This window comes from Nematolebias whitei, chromosome 22, assembly GCF_014905685.2.
Source record: "Nematolebias whitei isolate Nwh7 chromosome 22, NemWhi1, whole genome shotgun sequence".
Lineage (NCBI taxonomy): Eukaryota > Metazoa > Chordata > Actinopteri > Cyprinodontiformes > Rivulidae > Nematolebias > Nematolebias whitei.
Window position 1 is genome coordinate 11,683,706 of NC_056519.1, and position 22,669 is coordinate 11,706,374.

The window sequence follows — 22,669 nt, forward strand, 5'->3', positions numbered from 1 at the left end:
AGCCCGTTGAGCCTCTGAGTGCTGCAGATGAAAACACAAACAGATGAGAGCTGTGTCCTTTTATACCCTCACAGAATGACTTTAGCTCAGTGGAGGCTAACAGTGATGCTTATTGGACCAGAGGAGTTTGCAAAGCTTTTTCTCTCCATTTTTACTTTATCTTTTCTCTCGGCATGTCTTATTCCATCTTTTTTTCCCCCACCAATTCTCTGTATAAATTTGAGTGCATCAGTGCAAAAATAAAACATAAATGGAATGCTTTTACAATTGGATATATTTTTAATGATATAATACAAGCAGGTTTTTTTATAATGGAGCACCATTTAAACAAATGTTTTTGTTTTTTTAGGCCTGACATTAGTCATTCTTTATTTATACAAGTTAATCCCATTGAGCCTCGGGGATTCATTTACAAGAGAGACCTGATTATAAAAGATTATAATCACTTTTTTGGCTCATAACTTAAATCAGTTAGTTTTAGTTTTGCTAAATATTTACAGCTGTAATTCCTGTGTTTAATATATATGTTTGATCACTTTCCTTTAATGTATTCATGTTTCTTTTAAAGTTTTATTTCAGTCAAATATTTGGTTTATTTATTAAGTGCTCCTCTGTACCATCTGGCTGGCACAGTCAAAATAAAAAGATCTGGATTAAGATTACGTCTTTCCCTCAAAGGAGTCTTTTGTAAGGAAGGAAACAGTCCTCCATCGTACATCTCTGTTATTTTTCTGTCTCTGAAACTTACAATTTAATTTACGATTCAGACTGTATTTTAAATCACATTTCTGGCCATCACTCTCTTTTACCCTCCTTTCCTTTTCTGCGTTTCTGTCTCATCCAGATGTCGATCAGACCATATTAGATTATTGTTATTATGACCTTAGCTCTAAGGTTCATCATTCTGCATGTGTTTCTGTAATATGCTTTTGATGGAGTGATCTTGTATGCTTGAGGCAACAGAGAATTTAGTAAGTCAAACAGCCACCTTCAGTTTTCTGTTCTTATAATTTTTAAACCAAACCTTGTGATGACCTCAAGGTGCTTTAGTCACCATCTTGACTTCTAGTGACCAGATTCACACCCCCATCTCTCTGTCTGACTGTCATGAGTTTGTTACACATTTCATTCATAACCTTTTGTTAAATTTATTGTAAACATGTTTTTAAGACTTCTTTTTTTGTCAATTGTTATTTGGTTACTCTTCTTCCTTTTTCATTCTCTTCATTCATTAGCTCCTCAAAGTACTCCTTCCATCTTTCTGTCACATTCTCCTCACTTGTTAGAACATTACAATTCCTATCTTTAACAAGCCTAACTTGCTGCACATCCTTTCCAGCCTGATCCCTCTGCCTCACCAATCAGTACAAGCCTTTCTCGCCCTCTTTGTCATTTGTCATTTCTGGAAATTGTGCTGACAACAACTTGATTTTTTTCTTTGTCAACCATTCAGTTGTAAATTTCCTGCGTTGTTTGTTTGCTTCCTGTTGTCTTTTTGCATCAGGGCTCAGTTGTAGCCAAGCTTCAGCTGTTTAACAGATGTCCTCATATTTGAATAGTATTCAGAGGAGTACAGGTCCCTCTTAAAACTAGCCCAAATCATCAGTCCTCCACCACCATGCTTGATAATTGGTACAAATCTGATTTTTGTCAACAAGATGTTGTGTATTTCAGACATACACGTCAACTTTGGTTTCATCTGTTCTAAGCACATCGTTCCAGAAGTCTTGTGGTTCATTCGGATGTAACCAAAGTCATCACATGAACAATTTGTGCAGTCTGAGCTTATCATCTGATTTATAATTCTCAAAACATACCTTCAAAAAACTCAAGATGTTCTTTAAGATAATTCTGACTGTTTGGCACACTTAAAAAAAACATTTACCATTTGTTATGACAAACATTTGAGCAGATTTTTTGTTAGGGTTGGTGTACTGATATGTTCAATTTCAGACAAATATTGGTCAATTTTAGACTTCACAGAGCTTCTTAAAGTATTTTTCAATTGATTTTTTAAAGGCATTTTGCAATAAGAACCTAGTTTATGCTCAAATCCAGAGGACCATATAACAGGATTTCTCTGACCCTGTTAAAGAAAACATCCTTCAGCATCAAGCTGCCACCAGCATGTTTCTCTGTAGGGATGTTATTAATGAGCGGATGCTCAGTGCCTGGTCCCCTCCACACACGCTCTTGGGAAGCTTTGTCTGAGAGTTGTACAGGTGCCGTTTGGCACTTATCCAGCAGGAAAAAAATGGCCCGTTTGCCAAGGAGACTTTTGTATTCACTCATCATCATTTCCTGACAGTGCATTGCACTGGGGTTTATTCTGTAAGATTTTAGTCTCTCTCTATCCTTCTAAAAGGTTTTATTATTTATTTATTTATTTTTCAGATTTCTTTTTTTTAAGCTCTTGTAACTTCACAGAAACATTACTGCCCTCTAGTCCCTTACGGGAAAAATAGACCATAGAGAAATCCCATTATAAATGCGTTTTTGATCTCATAATTATCATAATAAAATGATACAATCCTTTCAAAATTTTTATTTTTAAATCTCCTTTGGCTAAACATTTGACTTTTATATGGCCCAAAATAATTATATATATATATATAGATAATGTATTTTGTACCATTTTCCTAGGGCTGGACAATAATTCAATATTGATGTATATCACAAGATACTTTTATTCATTAATGGTGATATGAGTTTTAAGCACATTTTCAATATTTCTATATACATTGTGCCATGATTACAGTGTTTCATTGACGCATTTTTTTTTCTGTTCGAGTTGAAGCGGCCGCTTCAGCCCGAACAGAAAAAGCCGTGACACAACTATGTAAGTGCATGGCGACGTACACCAAAGCTCGAAGGAGCCAGCGATAGCAGGCTAGGCTCACGGTAAGTTTTCGCTTCAAAATGAGTGCCCGTGACGATCAGAATGTAACTGAACAAGCTTTCACAAGCAAAGAGAAAACAGATGACATAACTGATAAGAGAGGAAAGACCAATTCAGCAGTGTGGAAGTGGTTCGGATATCTTAAAATCCGATAAACTGCAGGTTTGTGCTGCAAAATGTGCCGGAGAATCGTTCAAACTAGCAGTGGGAACACATCTAACTTGTTCCATGTTTCCACTTGATAGAATATGCTGAGAGTCTGAAGATGAAGCACAATAAAAGTTTGAGTCAACGTGTCCCTGAAATATACCCCCAGCTGTATCAAAAGAGAAGCAACTTAACCTACAACAGCATAACCTAACCCATGCAGCTAACGTCTGTGTTTGCTGCATGGGTTAGGTTATGCTGTTGTTTAAAGGTAAAACTATTAATATTGACAAAGTTGAGAGTTTTATGTTTATTTGACGGTGAATTCAAATTTCTTTGAAGGCTAAATCCAAATAAAAGTAGAATATTAATTATTTGTAGTTTTTCTGAGGCTTTTTATATTGTTTATATCAATATCGGAATTATATCGTTATCGACCGAAATTAAGAAATATGTCATGATGAAAGTTTTGGCCATATCGTCCAACCCTACGTTCTCCATATTTTGCCTCGATGCTGTTTACCTGCTTTATTTTCTTTTGTTTGAAATCCAATTACAGTCCAGTCAACATGCTCAAGAACCATACATTAAGTAGCACCAGAGCTCTGTTTGTGTCACAAAGAAAAACCAAGTCTGAATCGGGACAAAAGTTGAGACAGTTGAAATGGTGTTTCCAATGGTTATTACAGTAAAGCCCTCTGTTGTGTAGAGCTCAACGAGTCCACAACTTGTGTTGTTGGCTCAACTTAGACTTCCTCCCTCTTGAACATTCCTTATGTTCAATTAGGCTTATTTAACTATTATGTAGCTGTCCCTCAGACTTAATGCCATTACGTCCCTCATCAGTCCTAACGTTGTTTGACCCCAGAGTCTCAGTGGTTTGTGTGCTTGCCACAGATGGGAGAGAGATGGGGGCGGTGGGGGTTATATAATGACAGACTGGTGGGGCAGCAAGAGAAAACCATTGCAAGAAAAGAAAATGGGAGATGAACAGAATGAAATGGACTCCTTGAAGCTTCAGGTTGAGATTACCCAACTATCAATTAAATTACGAGCGTAGACGTCATTTTTCAAAAGTAGTTCGGCCGTCCACTTCTTTAACTTCTTTATAGGTAAGAAACTTACATTTTAAAATAGTCCGTCTCTAATGTGTTCAGTAACTGTTCAGTGTCCTGCCTCGTTCAATATTTCAGTTTTGCTGTTAAGCTTTTGGCTTTTAAATGTGTTTTAATTGTACGTCAGGCAAGCTTTTACTCAGCTGAAGATTTAACAAAGAAAATAAAACTTTTAAATAAAACAATGCCAACAAATGAAAATATAATTTACTTTAGCTCTTAAGATTTGATGTAAACTTATGTCATCACTGGTCAGTAGGTGTGAAAGGTTCTCAGCAGCTCCCAGCGGTGCAGTTTTTATATGAAATCTGTATTTAAAGTAAAACAGAGATTTAACGTACACACAAAACCGTCATCTTGGGTGTATCTTCTTGGTTTAAGTCATTGAAAAGTCCAAGTTGTTGAACTGGATATACGCACCAGTGACCCCCGTGACCTGTAAAGGACAAAGCTGGTAAAGATAATGGATTGGTGGAAGTTGAACTACTTAGTGCCACATTTTGGATAATGTTTTATCTGTTAATACTGTTGTTGTGCTTGGGTGTATGTGTGTGTTCAGATTTTTCATCAAGGGACAGTCAGAGTTTATTATGTTTCAGCCAAGAACATTTGGTACCAAACGTCTGGAAAAGGTCCCTGCTGATTGTTCTCTCCTAATTGCTTCTAAAAGGCTGTGATTCAATATTTATGCCTTCAGCTGTGTTTATGTGGACTATAACCTCCGGTCAAACTATTTCTGGACACTCTGACACAGTAATTTTCCTCACTGTCAAATATTTGTACCAAAAGCACCTACTTTTGTTTAATTTACTTTATTCCTGCATATACTTGAGTCTGAACACCAGTTTTTTGGTGCATACTCACAGGAAGTATTTATATGTACTTCATATGTACATTTGTGTATGAAATAACTGTAAATGTCAGGGTTTTTTTCTAGGCACTGGTAAAGAAGAACAAAGCGTGTTTTGCTGTTTTTTCCTGTGTGGAAATGTGCACGGATAAAAGCTGCCCTGGGTTTACTGCTTTTGTCCTTTTCTTCTGCAGGGAGTCAAGCCTGCCAGTTTCGACAAGGTAGCCATTCCTGAGGTGAAGGAAATTATAGAGGGCTGCATCAGAACGGACAAAGATGAGAGGTGAGTCACACAAGGACTGTATGAATTATTTCCCATTTGGTGATTTGTGAAGGTTTTGGTTTTTGTAGGAGACTTTATGTTCACAATATTTTCTAATGTTGTCAGTAAGTGGTTGTTAAATAGGATCATGGAAGAACCTCATCAGGTGATGCAAACATTTAATTTTGTGCTGAATTTCTGCTTGTCCTGAGAGATTGAACTGACTAATTCTCCTTTCTTTATCTTCGTGTTAGCTTGCATTTGTGCAAAAATAAAAACCTTGTTCCTGTTGTGGATCTGCAGTCAAATGATCAAACCTTTAGGCTGGCCGTTTTACTTAATCAACTAAAGCGACTTTTATCATTTTTATAATTCCATTTTGAGTCGTCTTTTTTTTTAAATACCGTATTTTCCGTCGTACACGTCGCACCGCCCTGTAAGTCGCTTCAGTCCAAATACATTGTCTAATAAAGTGGGAAAAAAACATAAATAAGTGGCTTTGCCGTATACGTCGCATCTATTATGTGTCACCGCTGACGTGTCGCATTTGTTATGCGTCACTGATGGCAGCTCGGGAATGTGGGCCAGTGTCGTGCCAAAAATTGATTGGCTGCCAATTGGCGGCCGCGGGAGCGTTCATGGGAGGACTTTTAACAAGAATTTTACAAGATTAACACTTAAAAACAATTATTTGTTTGCTCGACATTATAGTAAAGGTGTGTCCCAGTCTAACTTTTCCTTAATAAAAGGACTACAACAGTCAAATCAACTGTACTTCAAAAGTATACGCTGCCTCGGTGCTCCGGGAGCATGCAGAGAGTGGAAATAAGGAAGGAGGAACGCTGCACATTTCTTCAAAATTTAACAAGATAAGCACCTAAAACAATTCTTTGTTTGCTCTACTTTATAGCAAAGGTGTGTTTCAGTTGAACTTACTTAATAAATGCACTTCAATGGTCAAATTTGGTGCATTTCACCAGAGCGGCACAGCAAAATGAAGCTGATTCGACTGTTGCTCCAGGCATGATCCCGGAGCTGGATGTAGTTGACAGCCTAAGGCAAGCCGGTTGTCTCATTAATAGCCACTTTTACCTATTACATGATACAATGGCTTGCCATACTACTCGAGTGCCATCTAGTGGCTGAAAATGGTAGTTTTCAATATTTTCCATGTCAGAATGAATGAAAACGGTCATATCTCAGTTAAAAATTGGTTTATGAATATGGGGGGAAAAAAAACAAATGCGTTGCTTCGGCGTATAAGTCACAGGGCTTGCAAATTAGGAAAAAGGTGCGACTTATAGGCCGAAAAGTACGGTAGTTGCTGCTTCTTGGCCTTTTAACGAGTCTTTATCATGGGGAATTATTTAGATTATTTATTATTATAAACTCTACTGGATGCTCGTGATCTCCGGGCCCTTAAACGTCACTGCACCTCAAACAGGAATGCCACTGTCAAGGAAATAACAGAATGGGCTCAGGAATACTTCCAGAAAGCATTGTCAGTGAACACAATCCACCGTGCCATCTGCCGTTGCCAGCTGAAACTCTACAGTGCAAAGAGGAAGCCATTTCTAAGCAAGCTCCACAAGCTCAGATGTTTGCACTGGGCCAGGGGTCATTTAAAATAGAGTGTGGCAAAATGGAAGACTTTTCTGTGTTCAGATGAGTCACGATTTGAAGTTCTTTATGGAACACTGGGACACCATGTCATCCGGACCAGAGAGGACAAGGATAGCCCAAGTTGTTATCAATGCTCCGTTCAGAAGCCTGTATCACTGATGGTATGGGGTTGCATGAGCGCTTGTGGCATGGGCAGCTTGCATGTCTGGAAAGGCACCATTAATGCAGAGAACTATGTTCAGGTTCTAGAACAACATATGATCCCATCTAGACGTCATCTCTTTCAGGGAAGACCCTGCATTTTTCAACACGATAATGCCAGACCACATTCTGCAGCAATCACAGCATCATGGCTACGTAGGAGAAGGATCCGGGTACTGAAATGTCCAGCCTGCAGTCCAGATCTTTCACCTATAGAGAACATTTGGCGCATCATAAAGAGGAAGGTGCGATAAAGAAAGCCCAAGACGATTGGACAGTTAGAGGCCTGTATTAGACATGAATGGGAGAGCATTCCTATTTCTAAACTTGAGAAACTGGTCTCCTCTGTCCCCAGACGTCTGTTGAGTGTTGTAAGAAGAAGGGGGGATGCCACACAGTGGTAAAAATGGACTTGTCCCAACTTTTTTGGGATTTGTTGACTGCATGAAATTTGGAAACGACAGATTTTTCCCTTAAAATGATACATTCTCTCAGTTTAAACTTTTGATCTGTGATTTGTGTTCTATTCTGAATAAAATATTAGATGTTGGCACCTCCACATCATTGCATTCAGTTTTTATTCACAATTTGTTTAGTGTTCCAACTTTTTTGGAATCCGGTTTGTACTTACCTCATCTCACTTATCTTCAGCCTTTTTATTTTAGTTTTTAAGTCTGTCTTTCTGCAATTAAACTATACAAGAAATAGCTGACAGATTAAAATTGATCTTCTTGGCTATTCTCTATCCAGATATGCCATAAAGACCCTGCTGAATCACGCGTTCTTTCAAGAGGAGACGGGAGTCAGAGTTGAACTTGCAGAGGAGGATGACGGTGAAATGATTGCTATCAAACTGTGGCTCAGGATAGAAGACGTTAAGAAGCTCAAAGGCAAGAACACTTTAATTATAAATTATCTTTTGAGCCTTATCTGACATAATTTCTATGTGTAGCAGCTTTTTTAGTGATCCAATAAAGGACTCTGGTAGAAAATCAAAGCATGTGCAGTAGTTTGATAGAAGCTGCATCATCTCACTTTCTCAGGTAAATATAAGGACAATGAAGCAATCGAGTTCTCTTTTGACCTGAACAAAGATGTGCCTGAAGATGTGGCGCAGGAAATGGTAAGTTCAGTGACCAGTGGTGAGATACATTGGTGGGTGTTGAAGGACTTGATCAGAACTTGTGTGTCTTTGCATTCCTCAGGTTGAGTCTGGCTACGTTGCCGAAGCTGACCACAAGACCATGGCCAAGGCTATCAAGGACCGTGTGTCTCTGATCCTGAAGAAGAGGGAACAGAGGCAGCTGGTACGAGAAGAACAGGAGAAGAGGAAACTGGAGGCAGAGCAAAAGCAGAAACAAGAGGCATTTAAAGCTTCTCACTCCCAGGTTTGTTGGTGCAATCGATAATACAGCTTTTTGTGTAGCTAACAACGAATCAACGTTGGAATAATTACTTGACGGTATCATGATTCATTGTTTGTGTTCTCACAGTCAAGAACAGAAGAGACTGAGGCAGACCAACATCTGCTCCATCATCAGCAGGCCAGCCTCTGTCACACCTGTAAGACTTGAAAACTGTAGATCTCGTTTAAGTTCGATTACTTTAATACAAGATTTTATGATAATCAGGTCTTAACAGTGTTGTATGTCATTTCAGTTTCAGTTGAAGGTGTTGACAGCGGACAGGGTTCCTCGGTTTTCTCAGACTCACCTCACCTGGGTCAGCTGACCATGTCGTACAGCTGCCCTCCCTCCTCCCAGCCCCCCTCCCAACCCCAAACCCCATATCCCCCAACCCCTTCGGCTACGTCGCAGCAACATCCAGGCTTCTCCCAGCCGCCGCAGCCGATGGTAGGTGACGACTTTGCTCAAATGAGCCCTGACGGTCACGTCACGTCATGACAGCTGTTTAGCAATGAGTAAAGTTTGAAGTGAGCACTCTTGTCTCTGCTGGAGTGAGCTGGAATGAAGTTTGCAGTGTTTGGAAGTAGAATGAGAATTGCAACTACTTAAATTTGTTAACAAATCGGAATGCAGATGTTTGGATTTTTGCATTAATAACTTTCAAAGTCATCAAAACATAAACAGACGGATCTGAAAACTGATTTAATCTGATCCAACGGGCCCAAGAAAGTTAGTCTTATCAATACTTCCACCATCTAAACAGTCAGGTAGGGCTGGACAATAATTCGATATCGATATATATATCACAATATACTTTTATTCAGTAATGGTGATATGAGTTTTAAGCACATTTTTGATATTTCGATATACATTACGCTATGATTACAGCGTTTCACTGACACATTTTTTAACCGGTGGCCGACGTTTGCTGCATGGGTTAGGGTTATGTTGTTGTTTAAAGTTAAAACTATTAATATCGACAAAGCTGAGAGTTTTATGTTTTTTTTATTGTGATTTCAAATTTCTTTGAAGGCTAAATACAAATAAAAAGTGATCATTAATTTATTTGTACAGTTTGTACAGTTTTTCGGAGGCTTTTACATTGTTTATATCAATATCGGAATTATATCGTTATCGACCGAAATTAAGAAATATATTGTGATAAAAGTTTTGGCCATATAGTCCAGCCCTGCAATCAGGTAATAAAATCAGATGTTTATTATTTTCATTAGTTATATTCCACTTACCCGGTAGTTATTCAACAAATTGTGTCGAGTCTGTATTCTTTTCACGTTCCAAGGTTTCATCAGCTGTTTTTATTCCCCACAGTTCTAGAATCTCATCAACCACTTTCCTCTTTTCGTTGCCTGTTCCTGAACTCTTCATCATCATAAAAGCATTTATTCAGTAATTCTTCATGATTCTCATTTTACTCAGTTACTGTTAAATGTTTCATTTTCTAATACTTGATGTTGTGGAATTCAATTTTGGTCGTTTTAGTTGGACGTGTTCGTTTGGACGAGTGTTTTAAGTTTGTGAAAAAGAAACGTGTGTTACAAAGTTTGCAGAACAACAACTAAAGTTCTATAAATATATTCAACCTTGTTTATTTACAACACATAGTCTGTGTTTCCAGATGTCTTTGGTTCTGATCTGACTCAGAGGAAAACAGAACTTGCACTGTTTGTCCAAATGGATGATCAGTTTGTGGGTCTGTTATGGCTTTTGGGGGCATTTTTGAAGTAAAAGACTAATTTTACCATCAAAAATTGTTTTTTGGAGCCATTAAAGTTTATTTTATTAAATTACTTCCTCAGTCTCTTATGAAATTTATGTCTAGTTTAAATGCTTTTTGTTTTTTCCCCTTATTTTCAGGTTTGTTTGCTTTTATTGCATAATGTTATGTTATTTTTCTGTGTCTGGGATTGTATAGATTTGATAAAATAACGCGGAACACGTCAAGAGGTTTGCTGAAAAGTGTGACTGATGCATTAATTTGCCTCTTAAGTTTCACCACTTTAAAGGCAAATATTTGCATTGTTTAATTAAATTTGTTTTTAATGAACGCAATGTCAAGTTTTTTTCTCTGCACCACTAAAATGGTTTGATTTATTTCTGTTTATTTGAGTTTTTTCCCTGTTCATCTTACTTTTCTGTTCTCTTTAAGTAACTTTTTTTGTTTTGTTTTTATGTTGGTCTCACCTTCTTCCCCCCCGGCCTGCAGCCTGTACCACACGGCCGTCGAAGCCGTAGCATGTCTATTTGCGTGCCCCCTTCCTCATACTCCTTTTCTCATGCGCCTTCATCCCTGGTGGTTCCTCCAAAACAGCACACCTCACCTCCTCCAGACCTGTCCTCCCACACCTCCACCACCTCCCCCTGCGTACCTCTCGCAGCTGAGAGGGACACTTTCGCTGGCCGCCTCTCCAAGGCCCTGGAGACAGTCCTACCCCTTCACTCTGCCTCTTCTCAACCCAGGGCCAGACAGCGGAGGGCCAGCCTGCCTGCCCTGTTCTCCACCCCTGTAGGTTTCACAAATGTAATCCCCAGTGGTGGTGAGACTCATAGAGAGGAGAGAGAGAAAAAGATGAGGAAGCTTTGCCACAGGGAAAATTCACTTTTAAAATGATGAAATTGTTTCATGAAAGCTGTATGTGAAACAAAAAAAGATCAATTAAATACAAGTAAATTGTGCAGTTTCTATTATTTAAGCGGTTGCAGCAGTGTTTGATTGTAGGTACAGTAGTCCCTCGCTACTGCGCGTTTTGTTTTTCGTGGACTCGCTGTATCACGGTTTTTCAAAATAAGATTGGACATGACACACAATTGGCTGATAGATGGATTAGTTGCACGATCCGCATGGAATTTTTATTTAAAATAAATTATTTAAAATTATTTAGCACCTGTGTGCAGCCCACAGCTGCGGGAGAAGCTTCCTCCTGCAGCTGATCATATCTCCACTCTGCAGTGGAGAAGTGGGCGTGGCCGAGGCAGAGAGCTGAAATCATGACATGCTGTGCTCTTTTAGAGCGTTTGGAGTTTAGAAACATTTAGAATATTGCAAGTAGAGTGTGGGAAGGGTTTAAAATGCCTTTATTTATATATACTAAAATAAACTACTACTGTCTACTTGTATTACTATCCCTACTCTGCGGTTTTTCACTTATCGCAGGTCTTAAGACTACGGATCCCCCACCATAAATGAGGGACTACTGTACATTTAAATATAATTAGAAACTGGTTTTTAACTAAAACAGCCTTTACATTCTTTTAACAGTACAGGAAATTAGGCTGATTTATTTATTTTTTTCGTTTTCACCAGCTTCAAAGTTAATGGTGTAAAATAAGATGAGCAGCAAAATATATTTGCCAAGTTAATGCATTTTAAATCACGTTTTAGCTCAGATAAGCAGGTTGACATCAGTATTGATTCCAGTGTTTCACATCGTTGGTCCCAAATGCACCCTGTCTTGCATGTTATGAAGCAACACTAGAATCTGGGAGGTTCTTTTGCTCTCTGGTTCCTCTTGCAGGAATTATTTCAAGCAACAATGTAGAGTAATGGAACATGACTGGACAGAAAATAGGACATTTTTATCATTTGATATTGGTGATAAAACAAACACGCTCATAAAATGCAAAAAATAAAAATAGAACAAAAATACATATCCTTTTCTACAGTAAAGGTTGTTTTCTAATCTGGTTCATGTTTATGGAGCATTTGAATTATAAAAAAATAAAATAAAATGGGCACAATTAGCATATTTCAGTATCATTTATTACAAGCTTGCAGAAGACCATTTAAATGCCCACGACTTTAATGTGAGACTTCATGAACATTACCAGTTTACACGAGAATAACTGATCTGTTTTGCTTTCTAAGTTGTGATTAAAAAAAAGCTCTAAAGCAAATTTACTGAGCATTACTTGTACAGAAATAAAGTTATGCAAAAACTTTGTTTTTTATGTTTGTTTTTTTCTTAGTGTTCTGTATAAGAAATAAAAAACTACTTCAGGCGCTTAAGATTCACAACCTTTTTATTTATTTAAACAAAAGTTTCAAATATACCAACATTACTTTTACAATACCTATGACCATCAAAAATACCATAAAGCTGCCTTCTTTGTTAGTGCTGCTTCAAATTTGCTTTCCAATAAATGTGTGTTGCAGTTGTGGCACATCTAAGCATGTGAAGTAGGGCATCCCTGGGACCAAGAGTGAAAAACTGGTTTACTTTATCCCTGTTTCAATTATTCAAATGCTTCCGTCTATCTTTACCTCTCTCGTCCTCTCGTAGGCCATCGTGTGTTCACTTCAAGTACAGACTGAGTGTCATGAGTCATAGCCATGCTTTATGGTACAAAGGTCCAATATGAGGTGCATCTCCAATCAAAGTTTTCTCCAAAATGAACAAACATTAAGCAAAACTATAATTTTATATTTGTGTCAAGAATTTAGGCTGAAAATAGTCAATCATAGCTGCATTTTTCAGTTAATTCTAATAAGAATCAGTTTTAACTAAAGATGCATCTGAATATTGCAAGACGTAAAGTCGACCTTTTGTGTTCCCTCTTCGGCTGTTTGTTCCCTGTTGTGAGCTTCTGGATCTGTTTTTCTGCCTGGCCTTTGTTCGGTCTGTTTGTGCTGCAGCTGTACAGGTGTGCCACTTGATCTATTTATTGTAACCAGCTTTTTATCTCTTCCTTACCTTTTTTTTTTTTTTTACAGCTGTTCTAATTTTTTTAAGTACATAATGTGTTTTACATTATGCTTTTATTTTGAAGGGTGAATATATATCTTTTCTTCCTGTTGCTTTTATTTTGAGTTTCTTTTTTTTAATCAGTTTTCTTTATTTTGTGTGGGCTTTTGCTTTGGTTCTATTTGTCATTTTCTTGAGCCTCATTCTTAAATTCATTGTATCTCATTGTCGCAACAGCATTCTATGCCACACGGAGGCACTGGAGGGAGCATTCCTCACCCAACTCTCTCAGAACCTCCTACTATTTTCTTCCCCTCCATCCCCGAGCGCCCCGTTTCCTTCTCGCCTCCTCCCGCTGGGCCTCCAAAGGGCTACAACACCCAGAGACGCAAGAGCACCTCCATTCTCGAAGCGCATACCCGACATTTTCAGCCTGCCTACCCTCGCTATGGGAGTAGTCTCCACCCCTTTTATGGAGTAGAAAGCATCGAGACGTCTCCCCTATTAATGGTCAACCCTGGTTTAGCTGCAGCTGCTCAGAGATTTGGTGCTGGTGAGACCCTGCATCTACCTGGACAGTCAGATCCAAGTTTATATGGGTACAAAGACATGAGGGCAGAACATGAGGAGGCAGTGAGACGATTAAGTCTGAATCAAGCTGCTTTATTGGACCATTATGAAGCACTGGCTTACGGAGGATATCCAATGACTGCACACCAGCTGGGACAATTGAGTTTCCATCATCAGAGGCAGGCAGCAGCTGCTGGTTTGGGCTTTGATCCTGGTCCACCACCACAACCAGGATTCTTGCACCCACACATTTTGCAACAGATAAGTGCACACAGCCCAATACCTCCACCCTTAACACCCATGACCCCATCAACAGGTGGCTCAGTCACTACTTCATCATCTGATGGATGCTATCCCTTACAGCATGCTTCTTCATCGTCCTTCCCCAGTTCTGCACCTCCAGCGATCGTTGATGCTCCTCCGTCTGCTGGAAGTGTTTTTGAGTACCATTTAGCTGCAGCCGCTGCAGCTGCAGCAGCTGCTGGGGACCCCAGCCTGCTGGCTTCCAGACTTTACAGAGCCCGAAGGAGCTCCATGGACCTCCCTCTGGAGGACGGCTCTGGAACAGGATCTGGTGGGTCTGGACTGTACAGCCGCCTCCAGCCAGTCACGGAGGAGCTGTACGCATACATCAGTCCAGAGCTCCCATTACCTCCTGGAAATCTTCTCCTTCACCACACTGGAATAATTGTAAAGGACAAAAGCCCTGAACCATCAAGTGACTCTCTGGCTTCCTCTGACGCAGGAGAGTTCCAGTCCCCCCCTCCCCCCTTTGACTCTTCAGCAGCTCAGTCTATCCCTCGCTCATCCTCCTCTGCACAGTACGACTCGTCAGGGGGAGTGCGTCACGAGGATCCACAGGGACACCCACCTTCAGTGCAGAACTTCTTTCCACCCACGCCATCGTCAGAGGTCCCTCATGGGGGGGCAACATCTACGCAGCTGGAGTCTCTGGTGCAAAGTGCCTGGTCCCGGCATGGAGGAGTGATACCAGCCCAACCCGATATGACATACCATGAGTCATTGCTGGCCATGCAGGCTGCTAACCCCCCTCTGGTACAAAGTTAAACCTTAAAAACACCTCAAAGCCTCTGGGTTAATTACTAAATGAAATTATTTAAGTGGGGTTTTTGCAACGTCTTCAATGTTGCGTAAAATTTCTTAGCCTTTTTTTTTCTTCCTTAAAATTGTTAAGTAAATGTCTTTAAAGACATTCATAAGCTCTTTTCTCTTTAAGATCATCAGCCAATGTCAGAATTGTGTAACTGAAATGCACCAAGTCGCCTGTGTCGTTGCAAAAAGCAGTTTAAATAAATTATATTTAGTAACCTGACTCAGAGGCAGTGATACAGAGCCCTGTTGTTTTTCTACCCTGCTGACCCAGGCCCCCCCAGCCGATGCTTATTTGTCATCCTGTAGTCTTGTTCTGATTTTAACCCCCCCTACTGTTATATCAGCGCCACAGAGAAAGCCTCATGGTCTTCCATAATCATGCCTCACATATTTTCTGTGTTTTCTAACAGAAATATTGTGTACAATAATTTGAACAAAGGGCGTGACTTTAGTTGAAGCTAATTCAAGTTTTAATAGAAGAGGGAACCTTCCACAACAGATCTGAGAAAGACAAGAGCATTTAATTCCAGTCCAATATACCAGTAATTATTTGTATAATTGCTTTAAAAGCAACAGTGAGGAAGACTTTGGGACATTCTCTGGTGTACAAACCTTAGACGCAAACAGTCTAAGCCCCCTCTATTCTCTTTATGTTGTGTATTTTTTTTGTCAGTATTAAGTAAGTAATTTTTTGTCTGTATGTTCATATATGTATGTATATGAAAAATGTGTGTTTGTATGGATATACCGATTCTGTGGTATACCTAAACGTTGCTTGTACAAATCCAAAGTCAGAGTTGCTACTTAAACTGTTAATTACCCACGTCTTTTTTTTTTTTTTGTTCACCAGAGAAGATGTATTATCTCCATATACAGTCATTTTAATAGACATTTAAACCAAGGCTTTTCATAAAACCACTGAACTGGTATAAAGCTGAAAGACTTTGCTGATTTGTATGAACAAACACACAGAAACATACAACAAAACTGAGAGGGCTTGGACAAATGAAGCTGTAACTATAGCGAGCCATTACTGTGTAGGTTATTTCTGTTTTGTGTTGTAAATCTTAAAGACCTTGGCTGTTAAGTGAGTTTGTTTCCTTTTACGTTGCCATTTCCTGCCCTGACTGAAAATCTGCTACCTCTTCAAAGATGACTTAAAATTTGTTAAACCCTTAGAATACTGATTTATTTATACTTTCTTAGCTCCCTTTACACTCTGCCTTTTATTATCACTGAGCTATCTAATAATTCTCTGTTTTTATACGTCATTAACTAAACAGTAGTGTTGTCATTTAGCTTCAATTTTGATTAAATTTCCAACAAACAAACAAAAAAATCTTCATTTTTTTTATCTGACCTTCTTCCACTGTGAACATGGTTGCTTTTACTAAGACAAAGGTAGATTGCAGTGTGCCTGCTGCAGCATGCTGTACATGATTAAGCTCTCTACACATAAAAGTAAGTTAGATGACTAGTGCAGAGTTGCACACAGCCATCTAACGGTTCATATATCAATTAGTTGCTCATAACTTTTATGCATGTATTCTGCTGTCTTACAGAACCTTAGATTATTAGAAAATTTAGAATGAAAAATGACCACTCTGCTAGGCACCATTATATCACAAGAAGGGTCTTTTGAAAATCCTCAGCAGACTCTGTAAAGGTGCAGCGCAGCTCAGGCAGCAGGGAGTGTCTTTTTAAAGTTTCAGCGTAACCTGATTTCTTATTTTACTACTACAGCCTCTACATTGATCTTCGTTGGGTCCAGTATGTAACATCCACTGATTATCACGTAGGATCTTACCTGCATGTAAAACTCCTACTTACACCCTGCCTAACCCCAGTTCTGTGCCTGTACTGTTGCTGTAAATACAGTAAATGTGCATATATCTGTTGCTGGATGGATTAGTGTTGCGTTTGTACATGCGTGCATACACAAGAGGAGAATCTACCATTAACTCCTCACCAGTAAACTGCAGAAGTACCTTGTGTTTGCACTCATGTATGTTTTTGCATTAGAAGCTGCAAACATGTACTGACTGTTTTTTTTTTTTTTTTTCTTCTTCTTGTATTTCTTGTCCCAATTTCTCACCTCCATCTTTTATTTCTTTCTGCTCTACAACATTGGATCTTTTCTTCTTGGTCTGTTCTTGTGTCTCTCTATAAATCTGCTTTCAAGCAGCAGGTTCAGGCCCCCACATCTCAGCCAAGTCCAGGACCCCCTCTGGTCCCAGCCACCACACAGTCAGATCCTCCTGGGATGTCCCAACAGGTAAACAAAACGACGATGAAATAAAAAATGAAAGCAATGTGTGCACTTTTTCCTGCATGCAGATACATACTGAAGCAGCTCTACCTCATTATGCACTTGTTCACTAATAACTTTCTTTCCCCAGAGGTAAATACTTTCCCCCAGATGTTGCAGTTTTTCCACAAAAAATTATATGTAACATGATGTTATTGGGCTAAAATGTCAGAATAGATCCAGTGGTTCTTGTTTAAAAATATGAACAAAATAATATTCAGGGGTAGACATAAGAAAATCTTCTTGACAAAATTCTGTTCTCTGCCAAAATGTTTGGTTGTCCACAAACTTTACAATAAAGAAGGCAAAAAAAATCTCAAGAAAAATGTAGTTTAATAAGTATACTGCACTACATACAAAGTGTACTGTATACAAATGTTCTCAGTCAGCCATCTTGTGGACTGCTTGGGGAGCGGCAGACTCTTTCAGGAGCTGCTGGAGTGGAACTTCCTTGTTCTCCTCATCCTCTTCCCCATCATCAGATTTTGCAAGAGAGGCACTCTCAGGGAGAAGGTCGCCAAATCCAATCACGGCCAGGGGCCTTTCTGGGTGGAGTTTGCATGTTCTCTCTGAGCATGCGTGGGTTTTCTCCCACAGACCAAAAACATGCATTAGGCTGACTGGTAACTCTAAATTGCCTCTAGGTGTGAGTGAGAGAGTGAATGGTCGTTTGTCTCGTTTGTCTCCATGTGTCCCTGTGATGGACTGGAGACCTGTCCACGGTGTCCAGGTGTCCCCCGCATCTTGTACAGTGACTGCTGGATATGGTCACCAGTGACCCCCGTGACTCAAAAAGGAAGGAGCGGGTAAAGATATTGGCACGTTCAGTGTAATTAAGGAAGAGATTAAAGAAAATGAATAACTTGCACTGTACAGCCAATATAAAATTATTATGGCAGCCTGACTCCTGCTGTTGTAAGAAGCCTGTGAAACATCCCCTCTGTGTCCCTCCTCTCACACAGACACGGCATGAACAGGTGAGCCCACCCAGCTCTCGTCACCTCCTTATGATGGATGCAGGACAGGGTGGGCAAGATCCGGGACTGTCCCACCCAAATCTGGACTTTTTCCCGCCACTTTCATTTTAACAGATGACTGAAATCTGTCGTGGCGACGTAGAACTTTAGTCCATGTCTATTTTGCTTCGTTGTCCACCAGTCGGCCTCGAGACGAGATCTGGTTGTCCGAGAGGAAAATGATTTGTTTCAGAGAAACCGAAACCGCTTCTATCAACCCCTGATATTTTTTGTTGGACTTAAATTTATGTCCTTTTCTTTGAAACAATGCTCAATCTGACGCTGTGTGTTTTGGTATTTCCCATCAGGTTGTGTCTTCAAGTCAGAGTTGTACCTCTCTTCAGAGCCCCACACACACAGCTCAGGTACCTATTGTTATTATTATTATTATCATTGTTGTTATTATTGTTATTATTATTTAATTATTATTTTAATTATTTATATATATATATATATTTATTCATTTATTTAAAGAAGATCAACTGTGTGCTTAAATAGTCACTGCATCTTTGCAAAAAAAGTGCTGGAATGAAAATGATGTTTTAATATAAACTCAGCACATTTTTAATGTATTTAGTGTAACGTATGTCATAATTAAATTTGGATTAAACAAGATGCGCTAAACTTTTAACCATCATTACAAGTAATGACGCTGTATGCAAATATGAAACGTAAATGTTTCATTTTATGTTGTTGGTTTTTTTAAAGCACGTTCTGTTCTGATCCACCTTTAAACTTTCAATTCAGCTCAGTTTGTTTTTTATTTATTCATTTTTTTTATTCTTTCCTTCTCTGGCCTGCTTGTGGGCATGCTGCCTGTGGTTTACCACCGGGTTTGTTTTTGTGTTTTTCCACATTTCTGTTTATATGTGTGTGTGTGTGTGTGTGTCTAGTTCTGTGATCTCAGTCCATTTCCTAGTGTCGAACACCTTTATCTTTTGTACCAAACTGCCCAGCAGGTTCTGGTACAGGTACTTTTGTTCTTTAAGATATACTTTGTGTTTCCACTGTAATTTGGTGACTGTGTGTTCATGTGTGCACCTAGTAACTGTGGATCAGTGCGATTTGTTTGGTAATCTGTATGATTTTGAGCGAAGCAGATTAACTCCATGAAATAGTAGCTTTTAAGTAACCTAACTCATCTTTTTATTCTCATTGGGTGGCGTTTTTCCCTTGCTTTTTACCAAGAACGCTCCAACTAACCACCTGATTAAAAGCACAAATCATGAAAATGAGTAAATTTTATGTAAATGAAGATGGGCAATATTTTCTGGGCTAAGACTGATAAACGTAAAAAAGTAAATAATGAACTGGCAGACAAAGAGGGTCTAGAAAAATGAGTATAAGCAGCGCAAAGGTCTTATAACATTAAAAAAAATCTTTGTTTCTACTTATTTACGGATTATTACCACTTGAGCTATAGTCTACAAAATGCAACCATATTTTCTGATAAAAATGTAATAATGTGTTTAAGATATTGCTGTTTGTAGACAAAAAAACAAACTCTTGCACATTGCTAGACACAGTCAATGCTGTGTCAGCCCTAATTTTAAAACATTAATTGGTGTTCTTTTGCTTTAACCTTTGCTAATTTTATTCTTAAACCCCCCCCCAAAATAAAGCTGTGGATGTGGTTATTGAGATAAAAATGAAGTAAGAATGAGGATTATTTACAACATGAATCACAACCCTCTGGTTGTTGGAAAGATTGCAAGTTTTAAACTAATCGATTGATGTCTAATTAACATCATGTAGCTACATCATTTTTTCTGGTGTGGACAAGCGGTAATTATTCGTGACAGATGTCTGACACATTTAAAAAGAGTGTTTTTTTAACTAAAAATTAACCAGATGAAAATACTTGGTGGTTTGTTTGCATAAAGGTGTAACATCATATCTTTACGTAATGTTCCATTAAAAGTGCGTTGCATGCCAAATCTAAAACGACTCGCACATGAAAAGTTTTTTTTTTTTTTTAATATTTCTATTTCTCAAAGTCTTATTTTGGTATTTTTAGTAAGGACAGTAGCTGTAGAAAAATTGTCAACGTAAATTAATTAAATCCTGTTTTTGTCTGCACTGTTACCATATCTTGACTTATTCAGATATGAGTCATAAGAAATGGCTCATATGAAGGAGACATTTATTTAGCCTTTTGTACAGATGTTGCCCCTCTATAATGTGAAAATAATTTGCTTTTGTTTTGTTGCATGGTGGAGTGGTGTGTTTTACACAGTTCTATCACAAACACTGGTTTTAGAGCCGTTTTCTGCACTTTAACGTGATATTTTAAGGAAAGCTATGGTATAACGACCAGTTTTAGCTCAGTCTTTTCTTAAGAGGCTTTGGAGTTTAGATTTTCAAGTTTGTTAAAAGCCCTGATCACCTGATAGGTTTTTTTTACTTCCTCGTCTTCTCTGTGACATTACCTCCATATTTTTCCTATTTTCTCCTCCTCCTCCTTCGTCTACCCTTCTGCTCCTTTTCTCGGTCCTTCCCTCTCAGCCCAGCGTGGCTCCTCCTTCCTCTTCCGCTCCCTTGGCGACCCTCCCTTCTCCACCGTCTGTCCCCATGGCCGTGCCGAGAGCAGTCGTGGCCTCTTCTCCCTCTCCTCTGTCAATCCCTGTTGGGGTGGCGCCTACACTTGTTTCCCCTCCTCTTCCTCCTCTCGTGCCTGCATCTGTACCTCAACTTTTGGCCACTGTGGTGCCAACCATCAGCATAATCTCCGCCCCACCTGATACTCCCTCGGAAGCCCCTCCGAAGGTACTGGTTATGTTCAGACCCACCAAGTAGATGTCACGCTCCTGCTCAGGTTCTGCTAAAATCTGTAGAAAGTCCCATTCTTGCTCCAAGGTTTCTAAAATGATGTTCTCCATTCTTTTCTCAGAAGGTATCATTAAAAGTCAATTAGCTGCTAATCGGATTAACTAGTCATCAGTAGTTTAAACTCCTTAGTTGCTCTTTCATAAACACTATTAAAAATGTACAATGCTACAGGCACATTAAATAATTTAGACGTGGAAAACCAATGAAAAGATGTCTTTTGTTGCTAGCATGGCATTTAAATCTGTATTATTTAAGTCTTATACAGAAATTATTGGTGTTTCCTGTTGAGTAGCTCGTGTATCTTTGTTTAAGAATAAAAAGATATTTGTTGTAAGAAGAATCTTTTGTTCTTGTTGGTGGAGTGTTTTAAAGTTTTAAAACATTCATGTTTTGATTGGTCTCTCTTTTTTTTTCTTTTTTTTTACACCAAACTCATTTTTGAAAGCAGTGATTCCCAACCCTGGTCCTTGAGGAACACCATCCTGCATGTTTTAGTTGTTTCCCTGCTCTAACACCCCTGATTCAGTGATTGAATGACTTCCTCCAGTTCTGCAGAAGCCTGTTAATCACCCATTCAGTCAAATCAGGTGTATCAAAGCAGGGAATCAACTAAAACATGCAGGATGGTGTCCCTCAAGGGCCATGGTTGGGAACCACTGGTTTAAAGATTTATATAGAACAGGATAGTTTGAATAATTGGAAATTTGAACCCTAATTCCCTCTGCATATATTTGGTGTGTTTCTTTAAATTGACTGAGATTTTTTTTAAATTACTTTTATCCGCTTCTTTTGTTAGACTTCATTTATTTTGTTTATTTATTTTACAATTCACTGCTGCATTTTTTTTTTTCTTACAATGCTTAATAAGAAAACCTGGATACTGGTTATGGACATTTTCATGTTGATGTGTTTGTGTGTTTCAGTCCTCCTCTCAGTCTTCAGAGCTGTCACAGGGCCAACTACAACCCCCACAAGTCCTTGCTTCTATTGAGAAGTAAGATTTGAAAACACAGTCACTGATCTGATTCACAGTCTTGGAATAAAATACAACCCCAATTCAAAAGACGTTTGGATGTTTTGTAAAATGAATATAAAAACAAAATGCAGTGATTTGCAAATATGAACCCAATGACAATTCACAATGGAATATAGTAAACAAGTGTTTAAACAAAAAAAAAGTACTTTTATTTTTTTAATTTTTTTAAAGTTCATTTAAAAATGTTGTTTTTGGGCAGAAACGCATCTCAAAAAAGTGAGAACAGAATCATGTTTACTGTGAAGCATCCTTTTTTTCAACAACAGTCTAGAAACGTCTAGGACCAGCTGCTGAAGGTTTTGGTGGAAATGTCTAATTTTGATCTGAAAAAGGATCTGTTCAACAGCTCTGGGTCCTTTTTGCCAGATTTTTAATTTCATGAGCCACCAATTGTTTTCAAATGGTGAAAGTTCTGGGCTGCAGGCCCAGTTCAGCACCAGAACTCTTCTATGAAGGAGCCATGCTGTTGTATGAAGTTTACCATTCTATTGCTGACATACGTTAGGTCTTCACTGACTGAATGAACCATGTTTAAACATTCTGTGCATTGTTGGTGCCTTTCCAGATGGGTCACCTAAGCACTAATGCACCCCC

The 22,669-nt window shown here is 38.8% G+C and overlaps 1 protein-coding gene across 1 annotated transcript in view; it reads left to right on the forward strand.

Annotated features, from left to right (window-relative positions):
* Nucleotides 1-22,669, forward strand: part of wnk1b (WNK lysine deficient protein kinase 1b) — an 84,668-nt gene that overhangs the window by 44,017 nt on the left and 17,982 nt on the right. Inside the window, exons 5-17 of the mRNA XM_037695834.1 lie at nt 5,206-5,294; nt 7,848-7,987; nt 8,141-8,220; nt 8,303-8,485; nt 8,591-8,660; nt 8,757-8,950; nt 10,728-11,027; nt 11,914-11,916; nt 13,441-14,829; nt 17,072-17,161; nt 18,519-18,575; nt 20,716-20,976; nt 21,963-22,033. Of these exons, the coding sequence (XP_037551762.1) occupies nt 5,206-5,294; nt 7,848-7,987; nt 8,141-8,220; nt 8,303-8,485; nt 8,591-8,660; nt 8,757-8,950; nt 10,728-11,027; nt 11,914-11,916; nt 13,441-14,829; nt 17,072-17,161; nt 18,519-18,575; nt 20,716-20,976; nt 21,963-22,033 (2,927 nt within the window). The remainder of the gene's footprint in view (nt 1-5,205; nt 5,295-7,847; nt 7,988-8,140; nt 8,221-8,302; nt 8,486-8,590; nt 8,661-8,756; nt 8,951-10,727; nt 11,028-11,913; nt 11,917-13,440; nt 14,830-17,071; nt 17,162-18,518; nt 18,576-20,715; nt 20,977-21,962; nt 22,034-22,669) is intronic.